Below are 12,799 nucleotides of genomic sequence, written 5' to 3' on the forward strand. Positions count from 1 at the left end.
GAGCTTTATTGCCGTCGGCAGATAACATCCATAATTGGAGAAGGTCAGGTCAGCATCTCATCAATTTTTTCTTAGAAATTACCCTCGAACGTCATCGAAAAACATCACCCTCCCGCTATATCAATACTGCGTTCCCGTAGGCCTTCCCGAGCCGTTCGAGGACGCATGTAAACGAGCAACCTCGCTCCGGGATATCACAACAAAATTACGTTCAGTCTCTCGGCAACATCCAGACGTAAGGGATTCCGAATCGAACGGCGGCGACGTCATTTAGGTCGAGAATTCTCCGTCGACCACATGCTCCATTATTGATTGGCGCGAGACCTCATCCACGGCCCGTTTTTTTCGCGAGCATGGGCTAAGGATTGGCATACGCGTGTCTTAAACGAACTCTTCAGCTCGCGACATAGTTATGGCCGGTAAAGCACCCGAACTGAGTCTAAACGGGCACGAACTGGCCCCTTTGAACAACAAAGCGACCGGAAGTGAAACCGCGAGGAAACCGGGCGTGACTATCGTCCTCCAAGGACCTAGAGGTTCGGTTATTTCCAGGGGTAGCAACCTCGCCGATCAGGATGGAGACAGGGCAGCGTGGTCTGGGAAAATGCAGTTCTTCCTGTCGATCATCGGGTATTCGGTGGGTCTCGGCAACATCTGGAGGTTTCCGTATTTGTGTCAGCAGAACGGCGGAGGTAGGTCTGGTGAGGTGTGAGGACGTTGAAATAGTATGATCTGTTCGTAGATATAAGTAAGTGATCAATTGCTTTGGAATTTAATTATACAAGGGTGGTCATTAACATACAATGCAACAAGATTATTACCTAAAGTTTCAGAATTTAAATTCAGGTAAAATTGTGCTCCGTAATAGAAAATAATTTTATACCTACCTGTGTTTAATATTCTTTGGTTTGGTATACTACTTAGTTTAAGTTTATTAGTAATCATTCTTATTTCGTGTGTAATACAGCGTGTGTTGAATCGTGTTCGAATTATGCAAAATGTGTGCCAGTCTAGTGTATGTCAGGAGATGGTGCCGCCCAAATGTAGAAAACACTAATCTATTGAGACTATGACAATAAAGTAACGTGCTCTGCACAAGGCACAAACTAATACTAAAGAACACGCTAATTGTTGGATGTTTATTTTACATGCGCTGATTTGTCTAGACTTGCAATAACAAAGTTTTGTTTCACAGATAAAACGAGTGGTGCATTCACGCACCAGTAAATATTTTAAAAAAATAAAGCATAATTAATACAGTATTTCCAATGTATGTTTTATGCGATGTAATCTACATACTATAGACTTAACAAATATTTTGGATTTACTTGAAAATATGATACAAATTTATGTACCGCTTTTGTTAACCTTTGAAGTCATATATAAGATCGTTCCTTTACATATAAATTAGCGATTTCTACGGTTTTATGTCCTTTAGTAGTGATAATAATAAAATTTCTAAGTGGATGTGCAAAAATATTTCCTGGATGGGACAAAAAAAATCATAGAATCATTAACGTACCACTGGGACAAAATGGGTTAAGCAAATCAACATTAAAAAATACGATTCGAGACGAAAGTGGTCAAAGAGTAGAATGGCTGAAGATCAAACAACTCCGATATGAAAAAGGAACAAAAAATTTTATATTGTTCAGAAACAATTACGATGGAGAATACAAAGTTCTAAATGTAAAAGGAAAAGTAAAGGGTAGGCCCGGTAGTAGGCCGAAAGAGTCAGATTTAAGAGAGTGCTACTCAGAATCATTGCCAATATCCAAAAACAAAAAGGATGACTTAGTTAAACTTTGCCGAACTGGAGTTATCTCAATGAGTATTGTTGCTGGTATATGAACTTATCAAGTAATAATTCCATAAAAGACAAATGCCCCGAAGCTGCGCAAGACGAAAGCAGTGATGTTAGGATTATTTTAATGCTACTTCATTTTTCTTATTAGTAATTATTATTGTTTAATAATTTGTTTTAATCGTGAATTTGTTATTTAAATAGTTAATAAATGTTAGGTGAACAAATTGATCTTAATTTCCTTCGAATACGAAAATAATAGGTATAGTTATATTATGACTAATAATACAATACATTTTTTTTAATATGGTAATTAATTAACAAAAAGCTGATTTCAAACTTACAGGAAATAATTGATTCATTGATTCATGACAAACTGACTAAGTCTAAACCATTTCTTTCGAATACAAAAATAATAATAGGTCTATGGCTATAATAAAACAATACTTAAGTTATTGTTCAATATGTATTTCCACTAAAGTAAACTTACAAGAAACAATTGAATTTCACATTTGTTGAAAAATATTCAAATATTAGTAGCTTAAAACTGTTAATATTGGACTTGGTCACTTTCTCTTGTCTACCGACGATATATAATCCTAAACCTATCTACCCTAAGGTGTAAGGTTGAATAATGTTTACAACTCGTATACAAATTTTCTCCATCTTCTCTTATCTAGTGCCATTTCAGCTGCTTCCATTATCCCCAGTCCTCTTTCTCTTAGTATATTCGCTATGTCCTGATCCCATGATAGTTGCGGTCTTCCTATTTTTCTTCGGCTGAACCTTCTCGCTTCCCAGATCAGTTTTGCTTGTCTCTTTTTGTCCATTCTTTTTAGGTGTCCGTACCATCGTAATTGGTATTTCTCAATATGTTTGAGAACTCGTTGTACTTTCAATATCTCTCTAATCACGTCATTTCGGATTTTGTCTCTAATTGTGATACCTAGGACCTTTCGTAGGTTCTTCATCTCCATTCTTTGAATTTTTTGCCTTTTGGGTCAGTAACCAGCTTTAACATCCAAATGTTAAAATTAGAATGAATATTGCCTTGTATATTGTTATTTTGGTTTTAGATGATATTTCCCTCTTTAATAATAAGCTTGATTTTAAAGTGTGAAATAGTCTTGAGGCATTCTCGATTCTCGCATTTAGTTCTGTTTGGTGACACCCGTTGCTACTTCGTTGTACCCGCAGGTATTTAAAAATGTCAACTTGCTCTATTCGTTAATTCGATGGTCAGGATTCCATTTGTTTTGGACGTAACCATAATTTTCGTTTTTTCTTCGTTGATTTTAAGGTTTTTCTCATTTAGCCTATTGTTTCCAGGTTCTTCTTAAGTTCCCTTTCATTTCTTGCAAACACAACCACATCATCGGCAAACGCACATTCGCGTATCCAAACGAGTTTCAACTCTTTATACTCTACTAAGAAACCGGATGTACCGGTTCTAGTTTTTTTTTATTACATCGTCAATAACTAAATTAAATAGTAGCGAACTCAAAACGCTTCCATGCGTAACGCTGTCGTTTACTGTAAAGTATGCTGGCCGCATGTCGTCGGTTCTGACGCAATTTTTGCTGTTCTTCTATTATGGCATTAAATTATGGCTGAAATTAGTTTTCCTTCTATCAAACTCTGCCTCACCGCATATTTTGGAAGTGTGTCAAAAGATTTCTCTAGGTCTAGGAAAACTAGATAGATCCACTTATTGATTATTGCTGTTTTACATCTTTTTCATAATTTGTTTCTATTAACTAACCAAAACTATACTAATTTTCAAGTTCGAATACAGGGTTCATCGTACCAAAAAGGAATTGAAATGGTTTTTTTCTACTCCCGTCTGTAAAATACCTAATTACACACCGATCTGGCGTGCGGGAAGCGTCACTTTACCACGTCAGTTTCGTTTCCCACGGATCCGAGCCACTTCGGACATTTCCGGGATTTTACCGCACGCATTTGAGAGCAATCGGATGTTTTCGGAGATATTCCCCACGCTTTGAATTTTGAAGTTTGTCAATTGGGGAAAATGTACCCAAAAACTAACGGTCGTAGAAAAAGTATAGTATGCAACACGTTCGGTAAACTTTTTAACTCACTCGTTAATTAAAAACTCGCTCCGCTGCGCTCCGCTCGTGTCAAATAAACTCGTGAGTCAAATGCCGTTTACCGCACTTGTTGCATAATATACTATTTTCATATAGCATAGACTAAAGTTAACTGACGCAGCTTTTAGAAGCGGAAAATGGAAAACTACTTTTAGAGATTTTTTCAAATTGAAAATGATAACAGATTCGTATTCGGTACCACCTAAAAGTAGCTAGATCAGCGACCAATGTTTTTAATGTTTTAAAAAATAAACATTCGTATGAACGTAATTCTATACAAAAATAAATACTATTTTTAGATCGAAAAGTGAACAAAACAAAATATTATACTTGGTAATTCATAGGAAACGTTTAAATACAAACTACTTCCGTAATATTGCGTTATAACACAGCTCTAGAAATAATGTTTTTTTTTTGTCGCCCTGGATATCTGTGAAAATTTTTATGTTTTCAAGTGTCCAGATCACGAATGTGCTCTTATTTTTATGATTTTCACAAATCCTATAATTTGAACAATAGTCAGCTTTTAATTCATAAAAATCGATTTTATCCGTCATGATTAGGCTTCTGCACAACTTTCTCGCGCATACAAACATCACGTGATCCCTACTTTTAGCAATTCCCTTTGCTCCGCAGAACAGCTGAGATCTCAGTTATTAGACAATACGAAGTACCTACACGTGAATCTAAATAAGTTCTTATGAGTTAATATTTCGTTTCAATTACTGAATATATATTTAAATATGTATTTGTTTTGTATTTTAAAATATGAGTTCGTCAAGAAGAAAGTGTAAATATAGTACTGATTTGTTTTGTTGTATTTGCGGTGTTGATTTAACAAAAGAGCAACAACGAAACATTACACACTTTGTTAAGGAGGCTTACACTAAATATTTCGATTTTAAAATGGACAAACTAGAAAAACTATCGATTCGTCATAAAATTTGTAAGTTATGCGTTGAGTCTTTACGGTTATGGAAAAAAGAAGAACGTTCTGGAATAGACTTTGGTATTCCGATGATCTGGATGGAGCCTACAAATCATTTCGATGATTGTTACTCTTGCGTTGTAGATGCTAAAGGTTTCAATCGCAATCAAACCTGGAGTCTACAAAATGCCCTATACTATATAGTGAAAATCTTGAAACCGGGACAGTCTATAAGTGAAAGTGAATGGAAAGGTGAAACATCTACTCCGAAGTTATTTTCTCAAAACGAACTGAATTATTAGCCTCAAGATTGAACGAAAAAAATGTATTGGCCCCAACAGTGACAATTACGACATACAGGACACGAGAAAAAGAGTTTTTGCAATTTTTTAGTGAAGATGAAGGTCTGGTATACTGTAATGACATCGCGAAGCTACTTTTAGACATGGGTTTAATAGCATACAAACCTACTGAGTGGCGACTTTTCATTGACAGTTCTAAAAGAAGTTTGAAACGCGTTTTACGGCACATTGGTAATAAATTTGCATCTATTCCAATTGCTCATTCAACAAAACCCAAAGGGGAGTATGAAAATGTAAAATTAGTTTTAGAAAAAATTAATAATTCGGAACATCAATGGCCGATTTGTTTAGATTTGAAAATGGTTAATTTTTTACTCAGTCAACAGAGTGGATGCAAGAAATATTCGCAAAGCAACATCATTGGAATCAAGATGTTTGGCCTGTGAGAGATTCTTTAACTGTCGGTAAAGCCAATGTAATAAGAGAGACATTGGTAAGCAGAGACAAAATCATACTCCCATCATTACATATCAAGTTCGGAATGATCAAGAAATTGGTAAAAGTATTAGACAAGGACGGAAACTGTTTTAATTACATTTGTAGAAAATATGCTGACAAATTTTCAGACAGATTCTAGGAGCAAATATGAGTATCAGGTTACACTATCTTCGCAATCATCTAGATAAATTCCCGGATATTTTAGGGAATTATAGTGAAGAATAGGGAGAGCGGGAGAGCGGTTCCAGGATCTAAAAGTGATTGAAGGGTCGCTGGGATTATCACATGATGGCAGATTACTGCTGGACTTTAAAAAGAGATTGTCCAAAGAAGAGTTATAAAAGAAAAGCTAATCAAAAGCGTTTTACGGAAATATAGTGTAAGTTTTTAACATTTTTTTCTCTATTTACTTCAATGTTTGTTAATCTTTGAAAATAAAACTAATATTTTTAACATTTATCTTATTTTATTTCTTGTTTTCCGATTTTTTAAAATTAAAATGAAAATAAAGACTTTTAACAAAATTGAGAGCAGTTCTTACAAAATCATTGATGTGATTGTGAGCATAAATATATGTAAAATTAGTCTCATATCCAGGGCAACAAAACCACTGTATACCATTGTTATAAGTTTGGTCCACTACGGGCATCCATTTGAACGTGCTTCTTATTTTAAGGAAGTGTTTTCGACACAGATTCGCGAGTTGGTGGTTTTAAACCGTCCCTGCCTGTCGAGTCTGATCGTGTTCCTCTACACTCACGAATATATACTTTGTATTATTTTTAATGGGAGTGGCTAAGTTTATAGTATTGCTCGAGAAGTGCGTGGTAAGTGGTAAGTGCAACGTGTGAGTGTAATTGTAATTATACCTAGTAGTTGAGGTTTTATAATCCAGAAAGTCGTTACAACCCAGTTGCATTATTTCCAGAGTTTGCTTACTTTCAAAAATAAACGCAACAGAGAAAAAGGGGAGTAATACTTCTCTCAATACAGCTGTGGACAGCATCTATTTCTTGGTTACAGGAATGCCCAGGAGCTGAAAACTGCATTGCGACTGATTTGATATTCGGGTGATTTTGAATGAAAATTATAATATCAAGCTTGTCAACTGAGGATTGTCGGCAAAAACTGCTTCAAAAATGTTTGTCTCTTCTTCCCATCGGAACTTCACTCCACAATGAATAGTATACCTGGCTCACTTCACTTCAACATGAGGACAACTTAACTCATTTTGTAAATCGAACACTAAAAATGGATGTTGGGTGTGGTGTGGGTGCTATCGTAATTTCCTTACAAGTGTGACAACTAGTTGATGAACTTCAAAACGAATTCAAAGCAAAGTTTAAAAATAAGGTGCTCCATTTTAAAAAAAATGAATGTTTTGTTCGTAGCGCTATTTTGAGTCACCCTGTATACTTTTAAATTTTAAAAAAGTTTTGCATCTATCATAACTTTTAAAAGCAAGAACTACTCCATCGTTGACGCTAAATAACTATTTTTTTTAATTATTTTTTGGACGGGTATTATATGCAATGAGTGCACTGCAATTTATAGTTCTGTTGTATTTTAAGTATGTTTTGTAATTGTGCGTATTCTCATTGAAAATAAGTGTTATTATTATTGTGATTAAATTATAGAAAAAGCCGAATTGACAATAGTACATTTAGTCAGAACATAGTTATGTAGTGACAATACTAGAATCCAACATAAAAATATACGTAAAACTTGAAGAACAAAAAATAACAAGTTGAATGGCACATTCCTTAGTGTCTGTCAAAAAAAAAACAGGTCGCTCTTTATTTCAGGACAATGAAAATGTTGACGAATTGAATTAAAATCAAACGAAATTGATCAAAACAATATTAAAGTTAATAGGTATCTTACGCTGTAAAAAACCTTAAAGCATGTAGACGATCAGAGAAAAAAATTCTCGATAAGAGAAGACAAATTTTTGAAACCGGACATCCAAATTTTATGTAAAGGCGGCAGATGATACACCATTGGACTTGGTAGAACGAAAAACCTTCCATCTTTTAACAAAGAAGAAAGGAGAAATAAAGAATATTTAATTTGTTTATTTTTTTAGCTTGTCTTAATAATAAATATAATCCTCACTAACCCACTGTCAAAGTCTCCATAAAAAAGATACTAACTTAATTGCTGCAGTTCGATCGATAAAACCGTTTTACTGGATAAACGGTAATTGTCGAGGAAAGAAGTCGGGCTATCGAGTTTGTATTTTTAGAATCGGCATAAAATTGAGCACATTTATATCCCGGCAAGATTTACTGAGTGGATCGATGAATGCCGAGGAACTTTTGCGTTCTATATATAGGAAATTCTAAAGTGTTCCTTTTTGTGGTGGCATTTGATTTAATCACATACGCGAATTTTAGATATAACGGCTGGCACCGTTCATTGTACCAGGTGGCCCATTAATACAGAACGCAGTGTTTATCTCAGGAACCGTTAGTCCTACAACGTAGAAAAAAAATTATAGGTACATCGGCCAAGAGAAAAATGCTGGAAATTATTCTGTTAAATAGAAAAAACAGGTTTTCCCAAAAATATTCCAAATTGAACCTAGGTGGCTTTTACTAGATGAAAATCCATTTAACAAAAATAATTAAAAATGAAAGTTCGGATTTTCACGAAATTATATATTTTGACATGACAATTGTTCGACAACACCGTGTCTTTATCAAATGTAATATTTACAAACTCTCTGCTACTATATATACCGAAAAATGGCAATAAAACCTTAATTAATGTTGTTGTGACACTCGATTTTTGAGATTTTAGACATTTCGTTTTATTGTTTTTTGAAAATTTTCCTATTGTGTTGTTAGTTCTGAAAGCTATTTTTAAACCACATTTTGACAAATGTTTTGAAACTTTTTCGCTAGGTTCTCCGATGTATGTAATTGTTCTAAATTGTTCGTGTTCTGTATTAGGTTTCGGATAATTAGAGTTTACTGTTGTCTGGATTTGTTTTTTATTTATAATTGTATCTATAATGGACGGATTGTAGCCGTTGTTCAGTGCAATTTGTTTAATGATGTTAAGTTCTTTGTTGTAATTTTCTGTGGAGATTGGCGTATTAAGTGTGTATAAATGAGTGAAATGCAGCCATTTTGTGTGTATAAGGGTTATTTGGGCTGTTATGTATGACTGTGTCCGTGTGTGAAGGTTTATGATACATGGAAAAATCTCATTTGTTTTTCGTTTTCGTAATAGTTAAGTCTAAAAAATTAATAGAGTTATCCTGTTCAATTTCGATAGTAAATTTTATACGATTATGTAATGAGTTAATGTAATTTAAAAAAGAATTCAATTGTCTGGCCGTTCCAACAAAGCAAGCAAAGGCATTATCCACGTATCTATACCACCATAGAAGTAAAAATTTTCCCTCAACAGAAAATTACAACAAAGAACTTAATATCATTAAACAAATTGCACTGAACAACTATTACAATCCGTCCATTATCGATAAAATTATAAATAAAAAACAAATCCAGACAACAGTAAACTCTAGTTATCCGAAACCTAATACAGAACACTAACAATTTAAAACAATTACATACATAGGAGAACCCAGTGAAAAAGTTTCAGAACATTTGTCGAAATGTGGTTTAAAAATAGCTTTCAGAAATAACAACACAATAGGAAAATTTTCAAAAAACAATAAAACGAAATGTCCAAAATCTCAAAAATCAGGTGTCTACAGGTTGAAATGCAGATCTTGCCCTAAAATTTATATTGGATAAACAGGTAGATCCTTCAAGAAACGCATTAACGAACATAAAAGGGCGCTTAAAAACAATAGTCTAGATTCTAATTCTGCTACACATTTAAACACAGAAAAACACATTTTTGACGACAATTTCGATATTTTACATACAGCCACAAAAAGAAGAAAATTAAATTTATTGGAAGCAATGGAGATTAACAAAATGAGACATTCAAATGTATTGCTTAACGATCAATTAGATTTAAACACCCCTCCTTTATTGAACTTACATTCTCACAACAACTTTAATTTAGGTTTTATTGTCATTTTTCGGTATATATAGTAACAGATAGTTTGTAAATATTACATTTGATAAAGACACGGTTTTGTCGAAACAATTGTCATGTGAAAATATATAATTTCGTGAAAATCTCAACTTTCAGTTCTTATTTATTTTATATTCCAAATTACTAAATTTTTATCTTTAGATTTAAGAAATAACCCAAAACGGGTATTTTTCTTTGACTAAGAAGGTGGGTTTATACAGTCAAATCACGGTTTTTTAATATTTAGTTTATTTGGAATCTATTATGTTATTGCAATTAAATGTTAAGCACGTCACACCCAAAATGGTGTTAAATTTGCACATTAAAAAAATGCTTTGATTTATATATTATACTCAGTTTTCGTTATTTTTTAATTCCCGCTTCCAATACACCTGTCATAAACAGTAACAATCTAAAGTTATCTCTCACATTCTTTAGAAATTTTATGTCACTTAAATTTGACATAGTTTTTCAAATGTTTTTTAGCTATAATGTAAAATCAAAAATTCTTTATCTAAATTTATATATATATATATATATATATATATATATATATATATATATATATATATATATATATATATATATTATCAATCCCTGAAATTAGAGTACACTCCGAACTTGCCTTTATATCACATTGCCCCTTAAAATTTTTTTTAACGCGATCCTATAAATCCGAAAAACTACTATTACATATGCACACCAGAGCATTTGGTAAAATGCATGAATATTGATATTATTTAATTATTTATTTATTTTATTAATTTTTTCACGAATCATGGTTTAACAATGTTGCTTTAAGCCATTGACAGCTGAGATCGCCTCTTTGTCTTACAAGTTAGGTAAAAAAATATATTAGGTAAATCGGCCGAGAGCTGGAAATTATTTTTAGGTTATCAAAATGGCCGCTAGGGGGAGCAACTTCTATTGTAAAATAGAAAAAACGATTTTTCTCAAAAATATTCCATATTAACATATATCAAAATTAGTTTTAATGTAATCTACTCTAGATAAGGAAGCTTTTTTGTTTGGACTATTTTTTTCTATGTCGTCAAATTAAGGGAAGAGAAGGGAGAGGTCAAATTTTTTTTTGGCTAATCCGATTTCGACGAAGTTAGTTTAGTTTTAAAGTGTATTATTTATAGCAGGTTCAACTGGCATGTCAATATCACGATATTAATTCTTTTACGATTTGGTAGGAGGCGCTTCATGTCAAAAACAGCCATTTTTATGATTTTCTCGAAAATTTCAAATATAATGGTATAAATATTTTCAGCTAAGATGAACGCGCGCAAAGAACACAGAAAATAGTGGAAATGGCAGGGCAATATCTTTTTTCTCCTTTGAGATATAAATAAAAATGTGTTTATTAAACATATTTTTACACCGTAGCATTTTTATAGTGTCAGAGACGACAGACTTGACGTGGAATGTTTATATTTTTTACTAGAGTTAAATTTGATTTTGTCCTAATTTGTCCAATATAATCGACAATAATCAATTATAGTGAAAAATGAATCATCAATATAATTTATTTATGTATTTCATGTTATTGTCAATATTGGAGAAGAGGATAAAATAACTTAGTAGGCTTACCGGTTGGCATGGTAACGGCTAATACGGCTAATTTCTAATTATATCTCAGAGGGGAAAAACGATACTGCCATGGTGTTTTCACTACTTGCTGTGTTTTTTACGCTCTTTCATCATAGCTAAAAATATTTATAGCATTACATTTTAAATTTTCGAGAACATCATAAAAATAACAGTTTTTGATATAAAGCGCGTCCTACCGACTCGTAAAAGAATTAAGAATTGACATGGTAGTCGAAGTTCCAATAAATACTCTTTAAAACTAAACTATTAGAAAAAAAAACTTTTTCTAGACCCATATTTGACCCTTCCCATATCATTGAAAGCAACTTTGTTAAACCATAATTCGTTAAATAATTAATTACATAATATTACTATGTATGCATTTTACCAAATGCTCTGGTGTGAATATGTAACCATAATTTTTTGGAAAAATTTTGAAGTGGCAATGTCATATAAAGCTAAGTTAGGTGTTCTCTAATTTCGGGAGTTGATAATAATGTATATTAAACTCAACTCCACATAAATTTAGATAAAGAATTTTTAATTTTAAATTATCTCTAAAAAAACAATTGAAGATTTGAAAAAATATGTCAAATTTAAGTGACATAAAATTTCTATAGAATGTGAGTGATAACTTGTTAATGTTTAATGAAACGTATATTGGAAGCAGAAATTTTAGCAAATTTAACTTAACATTTAATAGCAATAACATAATAGATTTCAAATAAAGTAAATATTAAAAAACCCTGATTTTACTGTATAAACCCACCTAGTTAGTAAAAGAAAATAGCGTTTGCGTTATTTCTTAAACCTGAATATCAAAATTTAGGAACTTTATATTGTAAAAATATATTGCTTATTTTTTGATAATATTATTTAATTTAATTTATTTTTCTACCACAACATACATTTAAATTAAATTTTAATTAATTATATTAATTAATTATTATAATTAATTATATTAATTAATTTAATTTAATTTAAATGACACTGGAGCCCGCAGGAAGTTAAAATTTTGGAAATGGCTTAGTGAGGTATTTCTTAATATCAAAATTAGTTTTATATCATAGAGGATTGGTCAAAACTAATGATTTGCCTACGAGATACAAAATTGGTGAAAAGTGCATTTTTGTAAATGTAACACCCCCATATATTAACACATATTCTAAGAGAAAATTAAATTCCCTTTCGAACGATGTATCATGCATACCTTTTGGCTTCTGAAATAAAAGCAAGTTTCTCTGAAAACTGGATTACTTTGATATAATTCATATGAATCCAATTTTTACACTAGTCGTTCAAAGTGTTCACCATTGCATTCTCAACACTATAAAATTCTTTGTGTGTGACAATCTTACAATCCGATGACGTAACTCTTCTTTCTTCTGCACCTTTAAAGCACCCCACTGGTAAAAATCTAATGACGTGAGATCGGGCGGTCCTGCTGGCCAATCTTACGGCCCCTAACGTCGAAACCAATGTTCATTGGATGATTCTTATAATT

The 12,799-nt window shown here is 32.5% G+C and overlaps 1 protein-coding gene across 2 annotated transcripts in view; it reads left to right on the top strand.

Moving 5' to 3' along the window:
- Positions 1-215: 215 nt before the first annotated feature.
- Positions 216-12,799, top strand: part of LOC132700853 (sodium- and chloride-dependent transporter XTRP3) — a 59,317-nt gene continuing 46,733 nt past the window's right edge. For both annotated transcript variants that reach the window (XM_060668427.1, XM_060668435.1), the window contains exon 1: positions 216-692. In XM_060668427.1, coding sequence (XP_060524410.1) covers positions 413-692 — 280 coding nt within the window. In that variant the 5' untranslated portion in view covers positions 216-412. The remainder of the gene's footprint in view (positions 693-12,799) is intronic.

The sequence above is a fragment of the Cylas formicarius genome, unplaced genomic scaffold (assembly GCF_029955315.1).
Source record: "Cylas formicarius isolate icCylForm1 unplaced genomic scaffold, icCylForm1.1 PGA_scaffold_10__41_contigs__length_53128322, whole genome shotgun sequence".
Taxonomy (NCBI): Eukaryota; Metazoa; Arthropoda; class Insecta; order Coleoptera; family Brentidae; genus Cylas; species Cylas formicarius.